General features: G+C 40.0%; 3 protein-coding genes and 1 long non-coding RNA gene across 10 annotated transcripts in view; 3 read left to right on the top strand and 1 right to left on the bottom strand.

Annotated features, from left to right (window-relative positions):
- LOC107226325 (ras-related protein Rab-37) overlaps positions 1-13403 on the top strand; it is a 55461-nt gene extending 42058 nt beyond the window's left edge. For 3 of the 4 annotated variants that reach the window (XM_046739819.1, XM_046739821.1, XM_046739820.1), the window contains exons 3-8: positions 4494-4877; positions 7975-8085; positions 9360-9468; positions 10303-10413; positions 11054-11195; positions 11793-13403. In XM_046739819.1, coding sequence (XP_046595775.1) covers positions 4695-4877; positions 7975-8085; positions 9360-9468; positions 10303-10413; positions 11054-11195; positions 11793-11910 — 774 coding nt within the window. In that variant the 5' untranslated portion in view covers positions 4494-4694 and the 3' untranslated portion in view covers positions 11911-13403. The remainder of the gene's footprint in view (positions 1-4493; positions 4878-7974; positions 8086-9359; positions 9469-10302; positions 10414-11053; positions 11196-11792) is intronic. The other variant, XM_015667108.2, reaches the window with a different exon arrangement.
- Positions 1-14663, bottom strand: part of LOC124294501 — a 90963-nt gene extending 76300 nt beyond the window's left edge. Inside the window, exons 1-2 of the long non-coding RNA XR_006904376.1 lie at positions 14408-14663; positions 10285-10454 (exon numbers count right to left, since the gene is read on the bottom strand). This is a non-coding gene — a long non-coding RNA (uncharacterized LOC124294501). The remainder of the gene's footprint in view (positions 1-10284; positions 10455-14407) is intronic.
- Positions 14664-14685: 22 nt separating this feature from the next.
- On the top strand, positions 14686-21861 carry LOC107226291 (zinc finger protein 62 homolog). Of its 2 annotated transcripts, none has more exons than XM_015667056.2 (4): positions 14686-14975; positions 16256-16399; positions 16505-16606; positions 16825-21861. In XM_015667056.2, exons 1-4 carry the CDS (start codon positions 14832-14834, stop codon positions 20572-20574), a joined length of 4140 nt encoding a protein of 1379 aa, XP_015522542.2. In that variant the 5' UTR covers positions 14686-14831; the 3' UTR covers positions 20575-21861. The 2 variants fall into 2 exon arrangements, with proteins under 2 accessions (XP_015522542.2, XP_046595774.1); XM_046739818.1 differs by having other exon boundaries at positions 14839-14975; positions 16572-16606.
- Positions 21862-23031: 1170 nt separating this feature from the next.
- LOC107226148 lies at positions 23032-23794 on the top strand. Of its 3 annotated transcripts, none has more exons than XM_046739562.1 (3): positions 23032-23173; positions 23320-23452; positions 23527-23794. In XM_046739562.1, exons 1-3 carry the CDS (start codon positions 23088-23090, stop codon positions 23671-23673), a joined length of 366 nt encoding a protein of 121 aa, XP_046595518.1. In that variant the 5' UTR covers positions 23032-23087; the 3' UTR covers positions 23674-23794. The 3 variants fall into 3 exon arrangements, with proteins under 3 accessions (XP_046595518.1, XP_046595517.1, XP_046595516.1); XM_046739561.1 differs by having other exon boundaries at positions 23048-23173; positions 23269-23452; positions 23548-23794; XM_046739560.1 differs by having other exon boundaries at positions 23048-23173; positions 23269-23452.
- The last annotated feature ends 1745 nt before the right edge of the window (positions 23795-25539 follow it).

Genomic DNA, 25539 nt, shown 5'->3' with positions numbered 1-25539 from the left:
AAAAAAAAACCTAAAGTATTTGAATTTTGCAACCGAGAATTGTTTCACTTTTTTACGGGTAATAAAAAAACGTTTTTGCATCTGCATTTGCAATTTTCAAGTACTTGTAGCTATGCACGTATGAAATGAACTGTGAATGGTATAAGAGAATATGTTTCGTTTCGAAAATCGAATGTTTTTTTTTTTCTTGTTTCATAAAAATGAATTTGAGTATTTCTTAGATGAAATAAAATCATAAATTAAAGACGAGTGATTGTAAAAAAATTTGAAATTTTATTTAGGAAACTTTTCAGAGGTAGTACCGAGGTAGGAAAGTTCCTTGGTGAAATTAAAAAATGTCATGGTCAACTGTTTACTGAGTAGCCTGGAACGCCAACATACTTATACGAATGTAATAATATGAAACGTTGAACATGCTTCTGATTTTTTAACGTGAAATTCCTGCTTTTATACTAGGTTTTGTAAATCATTGCGACAGTCTGTATGATATAATATTATAACAATGACGCGAGCCGAACTCTTTCGGGTCAAATACGCGAAGATTAAGATATGAATTGAGGTTATGTTTCTTTCCTTTTAATCAGTGTTTTGCACCAATTCATTTCATCGATGCACCCGTAATAGAGGAACAAACCCTTCGGCGATGCGTATACATACATATAATGAGAGATGCGTGAATCGTACAAGTAAACGAAATAGAGGATGCCTCGGAAAAGTTTTAATTTCGCGGACGCGAACGACGTCGTCGCGCGTTGCGAGCCGCGGCCGCAATTGTTGCGTAGTTTCAATTTCAAGCAACCTAACGCCGCGTAGAGTTGAACGTCCTCCTCTCACCTGCGCAGGTTTTTGTCCCGGTTACATAAAGACATCCGGTTCCTAGTCTAACAGAACTTCTAAATAATCTGACCGACCGAGCCGACCGCGGGTTGGCTGCTCACACAGATGCACGACTTACACGCAAAAATCCGCATCCCATACACTCATCGATTCCCATTTCCATGAACTACGCAACGTCCATTCTACGTCGGAGGAATTTTTACAACGTTCCTATTTATTGCATGGCCGATAAACCGTAGTGGCTATAATATTATTAATAATAACGATAATTGAAAATAGGAGATACAAGAATCGTTTTCACAGATATGAGAATGATTCGTGGAGGTTTGTACGTTGGTTCGGAGGGTTTAACGAGAAGCGAGGAAAGCAGCAATGAAACGATACAAAGAGGCCCATTCAATGCTCTAGAGTAAGGAATTTATAAAGCGACGCGATAAAAACCGGGTAATATGTAGTTAGACGTAGGTATTAGGCGTACGTTGTAGCTGTTATACATATACGATCGAGGTTGAGGTCTCTGCTAGGTTAGAATTGAGAGCGGGAGCAATTGCGATTTGTTGTAGGGAACGTGACGTCACCGAGTATCGCGCCATCGGTTTAACCGAGTGTCACGTGCCGACGCCGCGCGATATAGCGAACATGAGCAAAGTGGGTGTAAGCTGGCTGCAGAGCCGAGCAGCGATGTCAGTGTCCTAACACAAAGCCTCGTCATGTCCTCGGGGTTTCAATGTCCCAGAAGGAAAAAAAGAAACAACTTCCTTTTTATATACTGCCCCGAAGCTGTTGCGGGAATCGGGTGGGGGTACAAAATTGGAAGGATCGATATTTGGAATGGCCGATATGTCGAAATTTCGTTTGAGAATCAAATCTTTCGAAATTCTCTTTTTCGAAAGTGTCATAGATTAGTATTAGAACGACTAACTACTAATCGGTAGCGACTTCAATGATCAAGAATTCGAACAATTCATCTTTCGTTATTTTATTTACGATATATCGATCATTTGCGATATTGATATTTCCAAGTTTTACCCCCACCACGTGAATGGAAGGTTTTACTACCAGCTGCACCCTTGTATGAATCCGAAGAGGTGTAAAAAAAAAAGATACGGCGCAATTGCGAAACGGTGCGCGGGAGATTCGAATAATTGTATCAATTTCGATGATAGCTGACATTTTAAGAATTTTTTCTACAAATGCTTTGCGATATTAACATTCATCGCCTGTTTCTTCTTTCTCCGCTCAGTCTTAGCGTCAATCAATCAATTAGTCGCAGGTTGGATGTTTTTACGTATCTATCTATAATCAAAGATACGTTAGAACGCGCGCAATTCGCGGATAACGCGTTTGGAGACTTAAAACGAAGAAAAATCGACACAAAGAGCTGTAAATGCTGTCCGCAGACAAGTTCTATATAATTCTATAAAATACTATACACCAAAAACAGTAGCTACGTCAGAATAATGAGAATCAATATCGTTTCCGCGTTTGAATCATTGATTCAGAAAAATGATAGCCATAGTAAAATATAAAAACCAATTCAATGCCGTTTGGGGAAATATTCTGAAAATCTATAATCCGATAGAATAATAAATTTCGATTTAATACCCTGAAAAACCCATCTGTCCGGTGTATACGAAAATTATACGCGATATGCAGATGCGCGATACGAATTGCGTATCTTATAAGCTTGTCGTGTATTTCGCGCGCGTTACGTGAGCGATATCGTATACGTATGGCGTAGCACGCTTTGCGCGCACAGCGAAAGACGGCCGCGTGTTGCGTCATGCGTCAGCGCATCTGTGTGTATAGGTTATAAACGTAGCGCAGCGCGTACTGCGCAGGATTAACAGCAGAGTTACGGTTGGTTCTAAGCGCGGCCGCGAGTCTCTAATGGCGCTAGCAATCGGGTGGTCGAAATGACGCGATGTTCGAGGAAATTACGGGCTTCGTTTCGGGTTAGGTTAGGTTAGGTTACGCTGCGTTCGTAACGATCGGTTCATGGACCCGCGAGACGAAATTGGAGAAAATAGAGAATGATGAAATTCAACTTTCAGGTGTAACAATCTTGATACATTATAGTTTTTCAAATTTCACAGGCGTTCGTGAATTTTTGGCGCGCCTCTTAAATCCAGGCAAATAAATAAACGAAATAAACAATGATTCGCCTTGATTTAATATTTTTGGAATGTTGGAATAGAATTAATGGTGCGGGACGGCTGAAGTGTTATGACGTTGATTCGAAAATCAAATTTCAATCATATTACCCGCAATTGTTTGCATATTGTAGTATTATCGAGCTTTAGCGCGTAAAATAATTATATGTGTCACGATGCATGCGGACTGTTATGTATATATATAAATATATATATGCATAGATATGCCTAGTTGTTTATGCCTGACAGAACGATGTCCGTAATTGATGTGAAACAGAAACTGCCGAGCACCCGTTTGCTTTTTATACCCATAATCCTGTAGGATAAATCCAAACCTCCAAAGTTCGCATGCACGTGTAATATATCAATGTGTATAATATATTTGAGCGAGGCATTACCATCCGGCTGAACGCGGCTAATTATAGAACGGAAATCGCGGCAAAGCGAATCAACCGCGCTGTTTGATTAATGCTTACGTATATGCGTAACACACAGTTGCTTAATTGTTTCTCGATAAAGTCGCAAACACATGTATATTTCTTCGAAAATGAAAAGAAAACAGAAGTGAGAATAAATGAGACATTAGGAAAATTTTGTTGGCAATTAATTAAAGTATTTATATTGCAACGTAACCTGAAATCATGAATAACAGCTATGCATTGAAAAAATTTATTCCTGCTCTACTCGGAATTCGTAATGAATCGTTTAGTATATGCTTATATATCATGTGTCCATGATAAGCAACAGCAAGCTTATATAAACCGTACGTGCTGAATCGCATGACTGGCTTCTCCATAAACAGCGATTTTTAGAAATTCGTACCCCTAACAATAGTCAAAATATAAGTACCTTCTACAGTAAATTGGCGACGTTAAAATTTATCGCAACCGAGATGTTTACGCGCAATTTTTGATTTATTTTCACTTATTAGGTATCTCATTTCTTTGCCGTGTAACGTCGTTCAAATTCTTTAAACGTGACGTTTTCCGGACATATTCCGAGAACAGATGACAAAAAGCACGTTTACGTGGACTTTCAACGGTGAATAATTACCGCCGCATTACAGATAGTCGTAATTTCCGTTTATAGGTTCCACATATACATATATCGCTTATACACATTACCGTTCAAGGCTGGGGGCCATTCATTTATCTGAAATCGCTTGTACTGCATAAAAGAAAAGAATGTAGATATAAAATAAGGAGGTTATTTATTTTACTTTTTCTTTCGGAGGGGCAAACTTTTCGAGTGGTAACTTGTAAAAGAAAAAAAGTAAAAAAAATGAACGACCCTAGTGCGCAACCTATCGGTCTAAAAATCGTTCAAGTACACGGAATAAAATCCTGCGAGAATCGTGACGGAATGATTTTAAATCGAGTAACAGACGAGTCGACGAGTGAATGTCCCCCCTAACCGATCGCGGTTCCGATCCCCGAACGAAAGTGGGACAAAGTTGCGAACAACAATAAATAATCGGTCATGTGACGCGGTTTGTTCCGACAGCGTCGCGACGTCGTCGTCGTCGTTGGTGGAGCGGCGGCGTTTCGCGCAAGCCTCGACAGCGAGAACGTCGGTCCTCGTAGCGTGCAATTCAGGAGTTTACTGACCCCGCAAACGGGGGAACGGTAAGTAATTGGGGGAAAAGACGACAAGGAGTGGTCGAGAAGAAGAAGAGAAATCTGGTGCTCGTTGGATCGGGGACGCATGAAGGCGCAGGAGGAAGAGGTGCGCCATGTGCGCCGGGTCTCTACTTCCAGAACGCTTCGCGGAGGGAGCGAAAGTCCCGCTTTGTCCCCCACCAGCCTCGCCGCCGCCGCCGCCGCCTCTAAGCAGAGCCCGAACTCCGGCAGGGCATCGCTGCAGGAAACCTGCCATTTTCACTGGAAGGTCCTGACGCCCCGTCGCCTTCCTCCTTCCTGCCCCTCCTCAACTCCCCTCGCCCCCTCTTCCAACCCCCGTAGCTTTCGCGTCTTTGCCGCTTTCAGGGTGGCGACGATTTTTCTCGAAGCGAGATTCGATTACTTTTTCACCAAATTTTCACCAATATTATTACCAATGGTCAAATTTAAACGCTGCCTAGGTTTGTTATCGGTGAGAAATTTTTTGTATTTCGTTGAACGATTTTTTTTTTTTTTTTCGGCAATTTACAAAATTTTACCGCGTACGCTTGTTCGTTGTATTTTATTTTTTAGAACAGTATTTTTCGATTTCTACTTTTAGAGATTTTTTTTTCTCTTTTGTATAATTGTTTGAATCGTTTCAGACACATTAATCCAATTAGTTGTCCAACATTATCATGGACATTGATAAATACTAATGCTTAATTAGGTAGTGGTAAGATTGACGCGAAATCTTATAGCCTGTAAAAAGTTTACAGCGAAATGTTTATTACAGCGCATAATGAAGAACGATTCTGAGAGATTGACGGGGGAGGGGAGGGAGAAATTTTGTTTTTCTTCGCTAGAACAACGCAATTTCCTGAGCATTTCACGATAGACGAAATTCCCTGATTGGATTCTCAGTTTTTTCGATTTTCCATGCCCGTCGCCACCCTGCCACTCACGTTTCACGGGGACGATGTTGCGGTAAAGTTGCCAAAAAACAGTTTCTTTACTGTTATTTTTTTTCCATGCATTCAGTCTAATTATAACTTCGTCAACTTGTATGGGAATACTTAAATTATCCAAGAGGCCATTTACTTGGAAATTAAATTAATTAGTATGATTGCATAATGTTCAGCGATTTCTATTAATTTTTATAACGCATCGCGCGATTTTCATTGATTTCAAATGTGCTTAGTTATGTACATTCGGTTTCAACAATTTCCGAACGTTCTGGGCGTTCTTCAGTGATTAATTCTAGATCAGATAGAACTATAAACAAGAAATTGCACAACAAATTACTGGATACCTCCTAGAACAATGAAAAAAAATATATAATTGTATGATAAAATATAAATCAATAGATTGTTAATGAATGCTTATCGCAAGTTTGCGATGATTTCTAATAATTTTATTCTTGTCACGTCACTCCGGATTAATTCTTTGTTTTTTAAAAGAACATTCGACTGTCAGTAATTCAAGTTCCTTATCGATTTGCGACTGATGTTGAATTTATGACTACCTCGAGCGTGAATGGCTCCTTGATATACAAACAAAATTTTTAAATTTGTAAATTGGACAAAAATGCACGCGATAAAAAAGTAACGATCCCGCCGCATAAATTCAGAGATTAAAAACGATTAGGTATACGATTAATGTAGGTAAATGACCGGAAGCGTATCGACCTCTGCGCGACCAAACGATTGGGTACACATATGTAAATATAGATAAAATCGGACCATAAACTAAAGAACGATGACAAAAAATTAACATATACAAGAGTGTGAAAGGTTATCTTCTCGTCGAAGCGGCTGTGTATCTCCATACATCCGAGGAGGTATATTTAGTTTCGAAAATGATAACCGTATGATTTTTCAGAAACAGTTACAATATTCAGGGTTCGTACGATTTATCGAATCTCGAATTCCCCGACTTTTCCGCAGGTATTCCAACCGAAAAATATGATTTTTCCAGTAACCTTTCGTGAAATACGCCGTTGATTAATCAAAATTTCTTTCCACACTCATACTAATGATACCTTCAATATTACCTAGTAACCAACTTACCGTCCAACCGATTTTGCGTAAGAAAAAAATGAACGAAGGTTTTGGTATTAAGTAGTAGGTATACATAGAATGTATGAAGCGGTGGCGACGACGTAAAATTTTATGTGCAATGTTTTCCTTTCATAAATAAGAAGGAGCTTATTTCTTCGACAGACTTAAAATTTCGGCATTATATATTCGAAGTTCCCTGAGTTTTCCCAGTTTCCCAGAATTTTCCTGCGCCTACGAACCCTGATATTACATCTTTATTTATAATTCATAGGTAGGTGCTGACATAACTTCAGGATCGTCAAGTACGCGTGAAATTGGATACGGAGAGAATTCGAGTTACACGGTATTCGGCAGTCAAGATAGAACGATCTCGTCAAAGAGCAGACACACGCAGACACCTACGTGTACAATCTTCAGACGGAAGTCGTTCGGTCGGAATTCAACGTGCCGCGCGCGATCAGAGTTAATGAGAATTAGCGATAAGCCTAATCGCTCCGTCGCCTCGAATGCACGGTGATTTACGACGAATCAACAAGGTCGTCGGTTTCCTCCGAGTAAGCGATGCGGGGCCGTTTCAGAGCTGCCTTACCTCGGGGAACTCGATAGGCGTATCTTCGGCCTGCTCGAGCACGTGGAGAGAGGAGGGGCCATAGAGCGATAATCCAATAACCAATCAATCAGCTCCTCACCTCCCGCCGGACGGAGGAGAGCGGTTTATCACGGCGAAACGGTCCGTCAAAAAAGCCGGCAATAACCGCCGATCTTCACCCTTGTATGCATTCGTCTTACAAGAGGTACAACGTGGCATACCCTTACGGTTGCGATGGGACGCTCAGCGTTCCACCTATGAAATTTCCATCTTCTAGCCGTGTCGCAGTTTACTTATATCTTGGATTGAGAAGTTATCAAATTTTTAGTTCAGATTCGCGATCTGCGAACCAAAAAACCCCCGAGTAACAAGAATTTCGACCAGAATCATCGAATTTTCATACAGTTTTCGATTCTACATCCGCCACATTTAATCCGCCATCTTGGATTTAAAGATTATCAAATTCAGACTTCAGATTCGCGATCAGCGACCCAAAAAACCGACGAGTAACAAAATTCGGGCCAAAATATTGAGTTGAAAAATGTGTAATACTGAAAAGGATGACTCGAATCATTCGAACGCGGAGGTCGCTACGTTTATAGGTAAAAAAAAAATTTGAAATCTTTGAAACAACGCGAGTCGTGTCAATTCAACCCCCGTTATTCGTAAGTTGCGAAGCATCGATTTTCTATCGTATAACCCCCATTGATCTATCCTTGATCAGCACGATTATACAGGTGATGTTACTGGGCGACAGCGGCGTTGGAAAAACGTGTCTCCTGCTACGATTTCGCGAGGGACATTTTCTCTGTGGAAACTTCTTGTCGACGGTCGGAATCGATTTCAGGGTGAGCGGAAAAATCCCAACCACTGTGTCTAACATTCGATCTATCCTTAACCGGCTCTATAACGAGTCTACCAAAGTTGAAAACACTGCAAGCAGGTTACGTAGTGAGTAAAGATCCCCTTTCCGCATACGCGCTTCACTCTAAACATCATCTGAAAGTTTTTAAACAACCTTATACTCGCGTAATCCGAAGGAGCGAGTAGATTCGCGACGGTAAAAAGGAGGATTACACGAACCGCGAGCTTTTTATAACACAGAAGGGTCGACGTCGCGTTGAGTTCACAGTCCGTCTACCTTGGCTAGGTCTTGCGATGCCCGAAGCACCGTGAAAGAAGTTTCAGCGTATCATGCACGCTCCGATGGATCGCCGGCGTCTCTAAAAAGGTGAACTGTGTCGCGACGACGTGTACAAATTGCAGGCACACACGTGTAACTTGCCTGGTTCGGTGTATGCTTAAACACCTTAAGTCACGCCAGGATGACTAGCGCGGTGTGCACGGTGTGACATTACACTGGTGCATTATAGGTATGTAGGTAAGACGACTACGGAGCCGAACAACATCCGAATGCCATGCGGATGACGCGACTCGAGACACCGAACTTACGAACGTAATCTCCTGAACTTACCTACACTGTTAAAAATTATTGCGAATCTACTACACGTTTACACTTGCAAATTAAATTCGGCGCAGCGACGTTAATTGCGATAGTAATTCTCTAAAATTTATGCGATGAAAATGATATTGAATTTTACTTAAATTTGTAGGAAAAACGAAAGAAGGAGTCATTTAAATTTACTGAATTTTTTTTATTTTTAAATTGGATAAACGGTAAATGTATGGTGAATTCCCTGTTTCTTCCAATACAGTGTAAAATTTTTAACAGTCTACACGCAGGTTTTGGAGTCTGTGACGTGCCTTATTATATCGAAAGAATGCATCGCTCGCTCGCTCGCTCTACATTTTTCTATATATTGATCATCCCGCGGTTATATATGACGTAGGTACATACCTATATCGTTATATTATTGTACCTACATATGTGGCGAGAAGTCGAGACAAGAATACATAACTGATACTCGAGTTGCATTAATTGAAATGCAAAAATAATTTTTTTATTCAATGCAATTGACTGTGAACTGTGTATATTATGAGCATATAAATCGTAACAATAAATCATTTATTACTGATTCACGCTGAATAGATAATAGACAAATTACGATATAGCGATGATTTAAAAAACGGGTTATTATCGATTTTCTTTTTATTCTTGTAGAACAAAGTTGTCACGGTGGACGGAATGCGAGTGAAACTTCAGATATGGGACACCGCTGGACAGGAAAGATTTCGGAGTGTAACACACGCCTATTACAGAGACGCGCACGGTATGATAATCACGCATTTGCAGTACGATAATATTGTGGTATCAATTTCTACAACAGGCACACGACAACAACGCTAGTAAATTTAAAGCGAAACTCGCACCGCCGTGGAATTATTCTACAATCGGGGATTGTGCAATTCTCTTCGGGATGCACTTTGCACATAGCATTATGTATTTAATCCTGCAATCGCTGGGCGCGGAGAAAATGTTATTCCAATGAGATGCTTTAAATTAACGACTAACGAACCGGCTGGCTAGGCGCTGATGCTCTCGGATTTGCAGCTGAACTCGTTCGCGTTGTTCCTCAGAGCTTTCTCCTCCTTTCTCTCCCTCTCTTTTCTTACCCCCCTTGTTTTTGTCGCGACAAGTATAAGCACAGGTGCGCGTGTGTAAAACACCGCGTCTGTACGGATAATTATCCCATGGAATCTAATTACAACGACGTGTCGTGGAGGGGGGATGTGTTAAAATCGTTGGCTAATTGACGTTTCGCGATGTATAATAACGGCGTTAATTATCACTTTCAACGAGGGTACGTTGCATGTATGTCGTATCGTTAGAGAATTCGGTATTAACCCCGCATCGTTGACACCGCGTCGTAGCAATTAAGCGTTCGTGAATTTAATTAATCCTCCGCGGAATGAATATACATATTGGGGTTGTATGATACCCGTTATAATCGCGGGGCTGCATAATTTGGCCTTACATACGATAATAAACGGCGAAACTTCGATCGTTGTAAAAATGTACACATATGTAAGCTCAGAACGTCGTGTAGAAAATCAAATCGTTCGCAAATTCGGAGACTAAAACTCACCGATGATTCTTCTTTCAGCATTACTCCTTCTCTACGACGTCACCAACAAAACGAGCTTCGATAACATCAGGGCCTGGCTAGGCGAGATCCGGGAATACGCCCACGATGACGTCGTCATCATGCTGCTGGGTAGGATGAAGTTCTTTTCCGGTAAAATAAGACTCCAAGACCTGTAGCAGGAATTCGATCGAAAGTTATTATTTTTTCTAACGGACGCGTGATAATACGCGTATTATGGTACGATGTACATTTACATACAGATGACCTCGATTATAGTAACCCTGGAATAATTAACGACGAGAAATTGGATCGATCGTCGTTTTCTCGCCACTATTCGTGCCTTTTTTTTTTAGTTTTTGAATTTTTGTATTCATGTTTTTCTTATTTTCATCTTATCCTTGGAAGTTGAATTACTGGAGTAGAGGTAAAAAACTAGAATTGCCGATCGATAGAAGAACGAGAATATCGACAGTCCAATTATAGAAAATTGAAAATATCGAAAGTCGAAATACAGAAAGACGGAATGTGGAAAGGTCAAAACATAGAACGGCAAAATCGGTGATCTATAATATACGATTCTATATTATCGAGAGGAGTTCTGCCGATTCTAGAGTTTGGCATTCCTTTCTATTCTTTCACTTCTACAATACTTTGACTTCCAACATTTCAAAATTCTATACACCGAGTTTCCGCCTCTTTAATAATTCGGTATTGCGGCCCTTCGATTTTTTCATCTTTCTCTATTTTTACCCCCACTCAATTCCTGCAGGTAACAAATCGGACTGCGGAGCTGAGCGAGCGGTGAGGCGTGAAGATGGCGAAAGGTTATCCCGGGAATATCGAGTACCCTTTATGGAGACCTCGGCGAAGACGGGGTTGAACGTTGAGTTGGCTTTTACCGCGGTCGCAAGGTGAATTATTAATATAAATATAGATACAAACTGCGGGGAAATATTGTTACGTAAATCGATGAAACGGTGCAACGCGATTTTTGATTTAGATTGCAACAGGAAAAATGGCCACTGGAAATAGTCGAAGAAATTCCCCGACATTACCCTGACTAAATTTTAATTATTTTTTCCTTACCAAAATTCAGCCAATGTAGGTATATAAGCGCTGATTCGAGTATACGTAATATATTTAATAAATAAAGTTCCGAATCGTTCGGTTTTCTAGAACTGCACGTTCATGACCCAGTCGGTATGTAATCGTGGAAAATAAAGGAGATTAAAATTAGTGACGTTTCGTCTTAACGAAACATTGTACGAAGATTTTAAGATATATCGGTACGTTTTGTTTTATTATACGATTTACCGAATTTCAAACAATTCAATAATCACGAATTAACGGTTTTCCCTCACCATGAATACGAATCGTTACGACAACGTCGCTAACTATCAAAATATGGTGAAAACGAACTGCTCTCGGATATATTTACTTTCGTGGGAAAAGCTAATTTGTGCTTTCTCGTTCCGTCACACCGCCGTGAAATTTCCTGAATGTTTCAGGGAGCTGAAAGCCAAGAAGAGCGGAAACCCCGACGAAACTCGTTTCAACGTTCAGGACTACGTCAGGCAGCAATCTCAGCGTAATACGTGTCTCGGTAGTAATTGTCTTACCACGTGAGCGCGGTAAACGTACAAACTTATAAACCCGCAGCCTCATCGATTCACCGCAATTTTAGTATGTAAACTTAAAACGAACGGCAGCTGCTTTCTTTGGAAAAGTCCCCCCCCCCCCCCCCCCCCCTTCCTTAACCAATCGCAATATCGTCGCGTGTAGGCGAATTAATCGCCAAAATCAACCTGCAATGCTGATAGCTATTATATCACAGTTTGCAAAATCTTCTCTGTAATTATTTGTACTGTGCAGTCTGTTCGATTCCTCGTATCGTTTTAATTATTTTATATATATACACACATAAAGTCGAAATACGAATTCGAGAATTCAACCAACGACGAATAATTTTAGTTATTGATTACATTATACTTTTGGGTAAATGCTTGTTCTACATAGAGGATGTCTGTTGTTTCACATCTTTGGTGATTTGAAGAGTTTCAAGGTGTATGGATTGACGAATAAATATTGGGCACACACTTTAATTTGTAGATATGTAATTATCGCAGAGCGGTCCGAGCCAAGGAGATTATTTTTCCGATTCTGAACTATTTAGAATATCGACGATTGTATAGCAATAATTATACCGTCACGTATTTAGGTTCAGATTCCTGCATTTCAGCCAATATTTTTTCTCCACTTCCACTCACGAATACTACGTACAATTATTATACACATATTATATGCATAAATATTTAAACAGCGATACGAGAATATGTTTGGATTGTAATATTTATATCGAGAATTGTATAGATACGATGATTTTTTTTTTTTTTTATCTTCAATAATCCATCTTTTCGAATATTATTATACATAATTACGTTCACAAATTTTTACAACGACGGAATACGAACCGAATAGCCTTAGCACAGATAATAACGTCTCACCGCGCACCGAACATTGAGATTCCCGCGTTATTTATACCATTAACACGAATAATTCTTACGCAAGCATTATAAATCCACTTAGTCGTCACAAAGGAGTTTCCCCGCAGGAGGGATTCGATTCACGAATTTGCCAAGTTTGTTAATTTTATAATATACATATACGTATGTGTAAATATATACACATACAATGCACATTTATGACGACTCGGGCGAGTGAAGCATATATATATATATTATAAGCGGTTTACGTAACTGTATAGCCATAAGTATGAACATTTATTTCTTAGGCGCGATATTACCGAATTAAGTAGATGCATAGCTACTGTATGTACGTGTGCATAACAAATGAAAGGAAATGCAGAACGTAGAATATTGTAGATTTCGAAATGTGTACATGAAACATGTTACTACAATGCAGCATGTAAATATATATATATAGGTATATACAATAATATAATATGAATTATGTGATGTGAAAATTTCTGTGCGTATTCTTGTAAAGACAAAATTGGATCAATGAATAAATATATATAGTATTATGTATGATACTAAGTTAAATATTATTGGAAAATTTACGGTGTCTGGACATGAAACGAAGATGTATATGAAATAAATGATGTTACATGAAACGTATTTTACCCTTTTCAATCCTGAGGCTGTTAAAGTTCTGGAATGTATCGTGGAATCCAGCTCAACTCAGCTTCAAACAAACGAAGTGTTTGTTATAACAATCGACGATCGGTATGAAGATATTCGACGCCACCTGGCGCCGCCACCGGTAAAAACATCGCACGCGCCATCTCGCGGTTAGTTTTGGTAGCTAAAACGTGTGCCGATAGAAACTAGCGATGGTAGGCAATCCGTATTTACCATAATGGAAGCCGAGGATAATGCGACACACATTTGCCTGCTCAGCGAATTAATATTGCGTTGGTTGAGGATGAACACATTAGAAGAATGAGACAACTCTCAGCTCGGGTGTATTTTTATATCCACATTAAAGTAATCGTATAATCAATGCCTAGCTTTGTAATGGCCAAGTACAGTCTGTTACCGACATTCTCTTACCGTTGATTATTAGGTGCGAAATACGTTTAACATCAGTGGTATTAGGAGACATGTTAAACCAATCCCCGGCTGCCTACAAAACGGCGTATACGACGAGCCCGCATCTTTACGTCTCAAACTAATTATTTTAGTCAAGAATTAGACGCCAATTCATCGAATATCAAAATGTAACAAAAGATTTACATTCTTTGGCAAGAATTTGAACTTTAACTCGGACACATGTTGACAATGCAGAAGTAAACAGGTTTAATTCTTGCACAGACGAACGGTCACGAGTGGCAAAAAGTCGAGAAAATATCAAAAGATCTCCAGATCGTCTTATGTTTCGTTTTATGCGTCCTAGGGTCTCAAAACTCGTCACCAAGATATGCAACGTCATTTAGCGACTATAAAATGAGGGTTGAAACTGTCGAACAGCGCGGAACTACAAATTATAAGACTGAAAATATACTGATAAGGTCGGGCTGCGTTCGTCCTTGTTGACGACGCGAGGATATTGTTTTCGAAAAAATAGAAATGCGAATAATCAAAATAGACGTACTGATCCTTACCCAAAGGTTGAACTCTTGTAAAATGAAGTTCCCGCCGAAGGCTTTGGCAGAAAAGGGAATGATCACGGGTCGCGATCATCGGTGCGTCCTGCGGCGTCTCTGGGAGGTGGAAAATCGAGACCTGCCGATTCACCCTCGGTGCGCATGTCAACACGTGAAGAGTTGGCGAGTGAATAACGGCGAAGGAGAAAGAGAGAGGCTGTCCGATTCCGTGGTCCGACTGCCGGCGGCGCGAATGGCTTGATTGAGACTAGTGGCAAAGGCTGGACGGAGGAACGGCCGGAACGGGAACGTTCGATTGTTCGAATGTCGACTCCTAAACAAAACGGTCGGGTCGTAACCTAGAGCGCGTTATAATGTGTCTTTTTATCTGAAAATCATATTGGATACGAAGATCGCTGGTGAGAATTAACGATCGAAAACGATGGACGATGCGGCCTCAACACCGAACGTCGAAAACGTCTGCAGGCTCTGTTTGTCCGCTGACGAACCTAGGTCGTCGATTTTTGAGGGGGATGATTCGTCGGTGCCGCTATCTTTCAAGATACAAGCCTGCCTAGCTATTGAGGTTTGTTTACACTCACCGATTACAACTAGCCACATATTCATTCGCGTCCCTCTCGCGCTCGCATTATTTCCCATCCGTTTATCCCGCCCGATTTTCCTCCCTTGATCAACGACGCCGTTTCTTCACCCGGAGTCAAGCCCAGACGTATTTCGAGGTTATGTCCAATCCAGTTAAACAATCCGACGCCCCTTCAGCCACTGGATACTTGGAAGTCCGAGCAAGCATCTCCCTATCACCCTGCTTCGGTAGGTTCCACAGGTTTTTCAAGCACAGGGGGTGATCCTTGCGCCAGTCAGGGATCCAGAGTGCCAAGGGGTACCAACTTCAGTCTGTTGCAAAAAGAAGAGACTGCTGAGAGAATATTTTACCTTTATTTCCTTATCCACGATATGCGTGATGCTTTTCGAAGCGAGTCACACTCGACAGGCTTCTGTCGCTGCGACATCCGTACAGTGAATATAGCTAGCTACTACATGTTTGAAAGAGAAATGTAACACAGAATGAACATGCCGGTGATGTGACGTCGTGTTCAAGCACCAACTCGATCAAACCAAGTCCTTTCGCAATCTAAGAACGCTTAGAAACTCTTTCTTCCTAATTGCATCCCAAACTGTTGTGCAAACATGTCTGAACTTTTCAAATTGCTCAATTGTTAGTATAGGCTTTATACGTACTTTGTTGATAAACGTGTGGAGAATAATTAAGGGTTCTCATTCTTCTAAACCCTGTCTCACTTGATCTAAAAGACAAGTGTATAAGTTCTTGTAGAGCTGAGCCAGTCAATAACATAATCAGGGCTGTTGAATTTTCCTCCATTATGACTGGCAAATACTGGTTATCTCACTGAAAAGTCTAGAAATTCTGGACTTTGTGGAAAATGATTGAATCACTCAGTCACTGGTCAGTCTAATGCCGCATCAAAGACTCCATTTCGTTCAAGTTAGACTTGATCTATGAACCAATTAGTTTTTACCAGTAGCCATAATGTAAAAGCATATAAAATTGAAAAATAGTTATATATTTTCATTTGAGTATTACTAGATTCAATCAATGTTGGAAACATAATCATGAGGCGCGATTTTCTTTTTTAACGTGGTGTAATATACTTCGCCCTTTAACTGTACTACCTTTCTCGCCTTGAATGCATAACAGCTTGACGAACTCTGGATTTCAAAGAGAAAAATTAACACAGTCAACGAAAGTCTTACGTTGATTTATACATTTGATTGCTGGAAAGGAGTTGAAAAATATGTGCATGTCAAGGGGGAAATTTGTTACAGGTCTCATCGTCCGACAAATTGTCAACTCTGATATGTCGGTTGTGCATCAAAAACGTGAATCAATGGCACAGTTACAGAGAATCGTGTCTCAAGGCCCAAGACAAATTGCATCAGTGGCAAATGCAGCAGATAGGGGTCCAGACGGTAAGAGCTTTTTCTCTGCACATTACACTACGAATACGGTCCAACGTGGTGAATAAAAATCATCTTCGATCAATGATAAATGTATTATTTTGGCTATTTGGACAGGGTGTAACCATAAAGCAGGAGCCAATTGATTTGGAATTTGATACTGATCATAATGTCTCCATAACAGAACTGCACGGAACACCTGAACACCAAGAAATCCAAGTGAGTATCCTAAAGATCGATGAAATGAACTTCAACTGTCTTACACCGTACGAAACTCACATATCAAACAAATTTGCTGAACGTATTTGTAATGAAACGATATGTAGCACGTTCAATCACCAACAGACAATTTCTCTTGAATATAGTAGTTAAAATTAGTGATTACTCAACCGTTCTTGTCGTTAGTTTTCATAAATTATTTTATTATGTTTAACAAGAATGACGGCGTAATGGCGCTAAAAATAACGAATGAGCAAACAATTCGACTGGGGAAGGATGCGGAGAAATCATTGAAAAGTGAAACCTTATGGAGGCGAAGAACCCGAAGTTTTGCTCTGTCAACTTCTCCATCAGGCCTGCCTCAGGAATCTGAAAAGTACCAAACAAATTCAAAACCGTATTGTACGGTGGAGGTGAAGGAAGAACCACTAGCCGAGGACGAATACGACTCTACCTTGGAAATCGAATCTGTAACAGGCGGTGACATTTTGCCTAACCCCGTAGCGATGAATTGTACAGAAAAAGACAGAGTGATGGAGGCTGATTCGACACAGAGATCCACTTCTGTAACCTTCAGAACAAAGAGGAGAGCAAAGAGAGGACCACACACCCATTTGAGAAACAAACAGAGGTTCACAAAGAAATGCGTCTATTGCCAAATAAACCTGCACTCCAAATATTCATACACCAAACACATGGAAAGATTTCATTCTGCTGTCTCTGATTCTGAACAAAGGGACAACAAAATGGGGTTGAAAAATGTTTTAAAGCAGAAACAAATCTTTACAAAATCTCCATCTGCGTCGTTTCAAGATCAGATTAGACTTAATAGGAATAATCCTCAAGATGAAACAGTTGATAGTATTCCAGAAGAGAGCAGCGCCACGGTGGGGATAAACAGTTACCGCAGGGACGTAGACGAAGAGATGATCGAAGATGTAGAGGACGAGATAGACAACATGGATAAAAATTCAGATATACCGCTCTCTCAAGTACAACAGAATATAATTGGTCAATTAAAAACCTACTCTTGTTACTCCTGTAAACAGGTTTTCCCCGACCGACGCACAACACTGAATCACTTGAGGCAGCATCTGCCGGACCTTCGTCCATTCACCTGCGTAGCTTGTCTCACGCAATTTCCGGATCGTTCGATCTACAAAGATCATTGCTACACCTCGTTTGAATGTGCAATGAAAATTGCAATAGTCGAGCCCAAGTCTGGTTTAGAAAAACATTTCACCTGCAATATGTGCTCCAAGTCTGTGGAGAATAGAAAGGAATTGTTACACCACTTGACCTCTCAACATTCTGACGAACAACAGGCAAACGCTACACCGACTTCTTCTAATAAAATGCCTGCAAAGATAAGCAACAGAGACGGTTCGTCCCCATCTACCGGCTGGTCTTGGGCAGGTCTAGGCTTGCCTGCTCCCTATCAAAATGGAGACCCTGTATATAATAACCCCTGCAATTACTGCGGTATGATTTACAAACACAAGCGAAATTTATTGGAGCATCGTGAACTGTGTGCTCGCCTTCCGGTCAACGCTAGAACTTCTTACGCCTGTGTGCACTGCGGTATGACTTTCCTTGTGTTCAAAAAGTTTTCAAGCCACCTTGCAACGTTGCACAATACAACTGACATTATATGTGCAAAGTGCCGAAAATCTTTTGATTCAGCTACCGATTTCCTGACTCATCACGAAAATCATATAAGAATGGACGATCCACAAGGCAGTGGAGACAACAGAAGATCTTCGACCAGCTTTGAAAGTCCATTAAAAGATTGGAACGATTTCGAAGCTGAAGTACATGCAAACGAATCCAGAATCAGTCGGCAAAAGTACAGCTGCGCGCTATGCGGTCAAGAATTTCCTACTAGAACGGAGCTTGGGGAGCACCGAAATCTCCATTTAAAAGTGAAGATATATTCTTGCGTTATTTGCCGTAGCATGTTCAGTAGCGCTGGGGCGCTGGAAGTTCACATGAAGGATCATGGAATAGAAGATCCCGCAGAACAAAGCGCGCACACTTCCTACATAGAGTACGAAGGAACCGAAGACACGAAGGACTTTAACTTGACGGAGGGTTCGCGAGGCTCGGAAGCTGACGACGAAGAAACAACATGCAAGATTTGCCAAAAGAGGTTCTCAAGTTTAGCCAATCTGAGGAGGCACACAGCGAATGTACATAGAAATAGCAAAAGGCGACGAAAATGCGTAGAATGCAACAAGGTATTTACCAAGAAAAATTCTTACGAATATCATGTGAGGATGGAACACAAAGGGCTTTCTCCGCCCATAAAATGCTCCGTTTGTCCTCAAACATTTATTAGCAGGACTAATTTGAATTTACACTACGAGACGGTCCATGCCCATGTAGCAAAAGCGCCGTACGAATGCGACATATGCGGTAGACAGTTCAAAGAAGATCTATCTTGTAAAATTCACCGGGGATGGCACGCGCGTAGATCACGTCGACTGACCGAAGACTTAGCTGCCGTCAACCGCAATAGTACTTTGATGTCGTCGCGATCCCTCGAGAATTTTGATAATCCGATAGAATTGACACAGAGGCCAGCAAGAGCGCGTAAATCGTTTCCAAATTCACCGCCGGCGAAGCCCGCTCCTCAATTGCAGTGTCAGGTCTGCGACAACAAGTTCAGTGACGTAACAGAACTGAGAAAACACCTTTGGGACGTTCACTGTGCCCGTAATAAGAGCGAGAAAGATTACACAACTAGCGACCTACAGTGCGAACTGTGTACTCACATCTTGCCAGATAGACCCAGCCTGGAGAGGCACCTGGAATGGCATATGGAAAACCCAATATTGAGTGATACGAAAAATGGATTACAGAGAAAAAGGTACTTCTCGCCCACGGACCTGAGGACTCATCCGTGCGATGTCTGTGGCAATTTTTACACGTCGAGAAAGAGCTTGCTGAGACATAAAAAACTTCACAAAGTCAGCACTGCCGCTACTGTCAAGTTTCAATCGCTGGCCAAGAAACCATCGATTACCCAATTTCCTTGCAACGTCTGTCACAAGACATTCGGCAGTTCGATGAAACTCCGCAAGCACAAACTCCGTCACTTTGTAAACCCAGCCGAACGCAAGAAACGCTCTGTTCTCGAGAAGTCCGACTTTAAGTGCGAGCTGTGCTTGAAGTATTATATCTCCGAGGTCGGACTGCGTTTTCATGTGGAAAAGACTTGTCCGTTTAGGGAGCAAGAAACATACAGTCCTCGCCTAAAACGTCGAAGAATAGCGTCGACCGAAGAAAGTGCCCCTTCGGCTGAGGTCGATCCGCCAAAACATCTGTCCGTAAAGTCAAACGTCGGTCTTCCCGTCGCCTGGAGAATGAAGAAGATGGTGAACTGCAGCATTTGCCACAAGTCCTTCCTTGGCAAAAGCCTTTTTTACAAGCACAGGCAGATCGCTCATCCGAAGGAGATAACAAGCCGGGCAGAAGTGCTTTCCGTAAAGAAACAAAGCCTCGCGGCTACCGCTGCGACGGACGTTACGAAAAACTTTCGGTGCAATATATGCGGCAAGACGTTCCCGGCCGCCCTCAATCTGAAGCTCCACAGGTCCGCTGTTCACAAACACGCTTCACTGAAGAATACCTGCGCTATCTGCAATCTGAAATTCAACTCGGGCGTCGGGTTGAAAAATCACATGCAAAAACACTCTACCGATACCTTCAGCTGCAACATTTGTACCCGAATATTCCGTTCCCGGCCAGCTGTATTCATTCACCTTAACCGACAGCATCCCGAAGAGTATGACCTTATGCAGGATAACAAGTCCAAACTGTTCACCGAAATACAGGGAATCCCTGAACAACCTCTTGAACCGGACGTAACAGTTCCGTTCAAGTGTGGCTTGTGTAACAAGACATTTGAAACGAAGAAAGGTCTTAAAGTTCACAGCGTGAAACTTCATTCCGTGCGTCATGAATAATTTCAACATTGACGTAACGTATCATTACCTTATTTTGCAGTAGTATAAATTTTGAAACAACACTGGGTTTGTGTCTGCTTCGCCTTGTTCCCAAAACGCGATATCGGCCTCCAACAAGTCTCTTGTGTCAATCCGTGCTCATCACCGACGTCTGCTTTTTCCCCCTTCATTGTTCTACAGACAACGCAAATCGCAACTCAATTTACTGTCGAGTCGTGAAGTTTCTTTACAGTTTCATATAACGTAGAGATGTTCGTCATTTGAAAATTGTCATCACTGCCTGTCTATTGGCAGTTGTTATACCGCACAAATGAGCGTTCATTTACGGTATATAATGTATATCTTAATTCGAGGCAACGAGTTTCGCAGAAAATTTGTATTGCTACTTATTTGGACAATATTCATCTTATTATTCAGCCTCGTTTGTTGTTATATTAAACTTTTGTACAGCTGTAACACAATGTTAACTCGTACGAACGATAGCAATCTACTGACTGCCGATGTGATATGTTTTTCATTCTCGTCTGTGTCGTCAAGAAAAACGTAATTCACAAGAGGCGTTTTGCGGCGTATACTTTATTACATGCATATGATAATCGATTATAATTTTACCGGCAAATAAAGTGGAAATATTCTATCACCGTAATTTAACTTGATCGGCTATAACGAAATTAAATCCTGGAGAGTCGTAAGTAATTGGGAATGGATGCAAGCGTGGACGAAAAGCAAAATAGTACCGAAATACTTACTCGACGATACTTCAACTTCGCACACTGTATTGTATTATTTTACAAAGAAATATTTATGACAGAACGTTGGAACGAGACTAGTATTCAATTTTTTGTTGTTATTGTCAGTAATCATAATTGTCGATGTATTTACCGCGGTACGATACAAGTGTCATACTTAATATACATATAAGTTGCAAGCATTCTTTGATGTACGAAAATATTCGCCACGACTTGACCATTGGATGTAACATCAAAATGAAGCGTATAATATCATATGGTCACTGATCGGTCTTAATCATTTCATAGCGATTTCGGAAATTATTCATGTGCTTGCGGCATATAATTATATTTGGCTAATGTTAACAAACAAAAAATTGTATATACATAGCATAATAACGGCAAAACTGAATCCCGTCAGGCATTGCCAATCGTATACCTATGTATGTAGACCCTATAAATGCGATAACCGATAAATATTTATTTTCGGTTCGGGAGTAATAAGTCTTGAATAAATTTCACTTAATTGATCAAACGAAATTATTATAAACACTATTTCGTTTATTTTGTACTTGTGTTTTTTTTTCTCGGTTGTTTTTATCATTAATTCAGGTTTTCCTTTTTAATGATTTATCATACATAATATAAGCCTGGAGAGTGGAACGAATATTGATTGACGATCTTTACGTTAACGTTATAGTATAATTGTTATACGTAAGAGATATAGTTTCCAAAAGCGAAAAAAAAAATTTAACCCAACATGCATTTTTATCACCCGAACTATACCTATACTAATACTGTACAAAAATAAAAATAAAAGTAAAAACTGATGTTCGATGTACGTAACGTCGGGTTTACATGTATGCATATACGTATACATATGTTATGTAGCAGCTAGCGAATACGTGCGAATTATTTTGCATCACTGTGTGAAGCCGACAGTCCGAAACAGTATACATAATGTTGTATCGTTGAAGAGGAAAAAAATTTTTAAATTCTATAATGTTCTCAGTTACCCGCCATCAAGAAGACGAGGTGACATTTGACTATATATAGGTAAAACTGAGTTATATGGTAGCTTAAGATAACAAAATGTGTTTTCGGGACAGCTACATCAATAATAGTAGTTACCGAGGACGCATTTTTATTCCTACGTGAATGGAGCGTGTATAATAAATAAAAATATGTAATGTCTTAGTTAAAAAAAAAAAAAAAAAAAAAAAAACATGAAAGAACAAAAAAAAAAAAATAAATGAAATTAATATAATTTTCATTACCTCTCTATTGTGCTTTCTTTAACTCACCACCGTCACAATTCCCTAATTCTTCTAATTCAATTCTAACGCGAGATCCTTCGAATTTCCTAAGGAAAAGCGAGCGTTTCAGGAAGCTGCATTAGAACTTCGAGGGAAGTATACATACAGATCATCTATGTCATTGTAATGGAAGAAGGGTAAAAGTGTAACTTCATTTAAATTCAAGCATTGATATTAAAAATTCTTACAATCACATGAAGCACCGAAATTTAGTAGAATCAGTTTATTCCGTTAACGAGTATCCTGTTCGATATTTTGGAAAAGGCAGAGTAATCTTAAAGGCCATTTTGCAGCCCACCTGTTGGCTTAATGGTTATCGATTATTTGTTTCCATCGTAACCATACTTCCAAACAAATGCCTAACTCTGTACAATTGGATTATCACAACGAAGTATTTATTATCATTGAAAACCAATAAGATTGTGGTATTATAATTGGTAAACTTACACGGTCCCGATAATATATTGAGATGTATTCCCAAGACTCGTCGATCCGTGATATCCTTGACAATTATTTGAGAGCGGAACGGGAATTGGAGATGAAGATCAAAGAGAGGTAAAATATTTATTACAATACATAATATGGATGATATTTTTTGCACTGCAATTTTCGCCGCTTCTATACTTTTTCTTATGTCATACGAAGAGAAGACGTCGTTATAAATCTCGTAATGTTTCGGATAATGTTTGCCAATCGTTCAGCATAGATAGACGTTTCAAGAGGACGCTCGGTGATAACGGAGACACGTGTAATTTGGAAATTAATAATTCTGCTACGATATTTGGCCGTATTGATTCTGCCGAATCGAGAGTTCGAAATCAACAGTTCATAAAAGTGGGTACAGCAACTAAGTCTACGGTATTTACTATGTTTTTATAAGCAATGAACGGTTAATGTTGAATTTTAAGAGCACGTGTTTGAATTTACAGGATCTAGAAGAAGCCAAGGCACGACTCAGAACGATTGCCTCGTTTACTCCGACAGATCAGGAACTACGTGTCCTCGTCGGGGCTTATCGTGGCCTACTTGGAAACGTAGCGCAAACTCAGTCGTAGACAAGCCTAAGCGACCGTGTAATGCACATGCCTTGTGGAAAAAGAAAAAAAAAAAACGAAATTGCACAACCGTACGCAACCGTGAAACAACCCACCGAATTTTAATATCTGTGCGAAAATACAGCCAAACTGTAAAACCATCCTCCTGTCTATAATTATATGTATTTTGACGTCTCTACAGATTAAATCAGAATACCCGATCTTTCGGACAAAATTGTTATTATCTTATAATTCAATTATCTTGGATAAAAGAAAAAAATTTAATTGCATTCGTTGTCATTTAATCTGTCGAAGCAATTAGTGATCTTCTTTTGAGATGTACTTACTGCGACGTACTGAATTGTTCGCAACAGATTAAACTTTCACTCTGCACTTCCAGCTGAATTCGAGTGTTTTTAATTTTTTCTCTTCTTACAATAAAATCGTCGGAAATTTCTGATCCACGTTCATATCCGGCGGCCGGAAATACTTGGTATAAGTGTATTACACCAGCTGCAGTGAATATACGTTAACCTAATAACTCGAGCCGAACGAACAAACTTTCAAATCTAAGTTTGTGATCGTTAGGATCGATGAATTAGATTCACGTAACAGAATATATTACTCCGTCGTACGGACATCTAGAAGTATAATAGGTAAATGATTTAGTTTTCAAATTTAATCGCACGTCGGCCTGAAGTATGATTGGTAATCGAAATTCTGCGCCTCCGTCATGCAATATGATGCCTGTAACGTATCGCCGGTTGCAGAGTTCAAGGCGTCACAGCTGACTTGTAACGACAAGCACGGTTTGGTAAATTGTTTGTGTAAGGTAAAAGTATTCGACGATACAAAAAAAGGGTACGAAATCAGTAACAATCTATAATCAATAGTGTATCGTTCACGATTCATTATAAAATTTGAAATAATTAGTTTGTACAAACTTTCTAACTTATATCGCGTCATATTACTGAACATGCGTAATGCGGCACCGCTGATAAAATTAACGTGATAGTTTTGCAAAATCCGAATTTATTAACTATCGTTCAGAAGAAAGAAAGAACTTTTAATACTGGAATATTTAAACCCTGTATATTACGTGTTCCGTATTAATGCAATCATGCAATATGCGCGCAACGATTCGAACTCTGTAAAATTACCACGTGTTAACTAGTAGTTCACGAGTTATCAGTTTGAAAAAAGCATCAAGGGTAGTAAAAAATAATCAACAACAACAACAAAAAAAAAAAAACAACAAATTTCGTTCAACAATCAATTCCCTTTCGTTCGAAATTAATCAATTCGCGTCTTCGCTTACGAAAGTAGAAACATTGCGTCACACCGCAGTGTATAATCTTAGGTTTGTTGAAATTGCTTGTTACAATCAGTGAGACTCCATTTATTTATACAACCATTAATTAATTCAATTTACCTTGTATATGTTGATTCGTTTCCAGGCTGACCTCCCAAGATCAGAGGCCTGGCTATCACCTCAAGGAGGAGCGAACTGCTTCAAGTGTTGCTAAGACACCGTCTCATACTGACTTCGGCAGCTAACTAAAGCTCTTCCACCTGTCCAAATGATATACGTATACGGTTTCCACGGTTAGGCCACGCTATCGCGGCAATAATTACCCACGTTTACATGTCGTTCCGTCGACGCTCTCGATTGATAGGAATTTATATCAGTATACGATTGAGGAATACCATGTAAAAAGAAAAAACGACGATGAATATCACCGAGACCGTGGAAAAACTTGACATTTTCGTTCTTAATTTTGAAGAATACCGTTCGCGTATTTCGATTCAGTTATAATATTCTGCGCAAATTGTGTTAATATACATATACGTAACATGTTTCGTATAAAATTTTTAAAACTTTTTAAG

This window comes from Neodiprion lecontei, chromosome 5 (genome assembly GCF_021901455.1).
Source record: "Neodiprion lecontei isolate iyNeoLeco1 chromosome 5, iyNeoLeco1.1, whole genome shotgun sequence".
Taxonomy (NCBI): Eukaryota; Metazoa; Arthropoda; class Insecta; order Hymenoptera; family Diprionidae; genus Neodiprion; species Neodiprion lecontei.
The sequence above is the reverse complement of the archived record's forward strand: the minus strand, read 5'-3'. Positions and strand labels throughout refer to the sequence as shown.

Excerpts from the sequence above, each read along its gene's own strand:
- LOC107226148 (XM_046739560.1), top strand. The coding sequence starts at position 23,088 with ATGTATTCCCAAGACTCGTCGATCCGTGATATCCTTGACAATTATTTG. Across the intron at positions 23,174-23,268 it reads GAGATGAAGATCAAAGAGAG|ACGTCGTTATAAATCTCGTA; the intron begins GTAAAATATTTA and ends TACGAAGAGAAG. Across the intron at positions 23,453-23,526 it reads GAAATCAACAGTTCATAAAA|AGCACGTGTTTGAATTTACA; the intron begins GTGGGTACAGCA and ends TTGAATTTTAAG.
- LOC107226291 (XM_015667056.2), top strand. The coding sequence starts at position 14,832 with ATGGACGATGCGGCCTCAACACCGAACGTCGAAAACGTCTGCAGGCTC. Across the intron at positions 16,400-16,504 it reads AGCAGATAGGGGTCCAGACG|GGTGTAACCATAAAGCAGGA; the intron begins GTAAGAGCTTTT and ends CTATTTGGACAG. Across the intron at positions 16,607-16,824 it reads CTGAACACCAAGAAATCCAA|AATGACGGCGTAATGGCGCT; the intron begins GTGAGTATCCTA and ends ATGTTTAACAAG.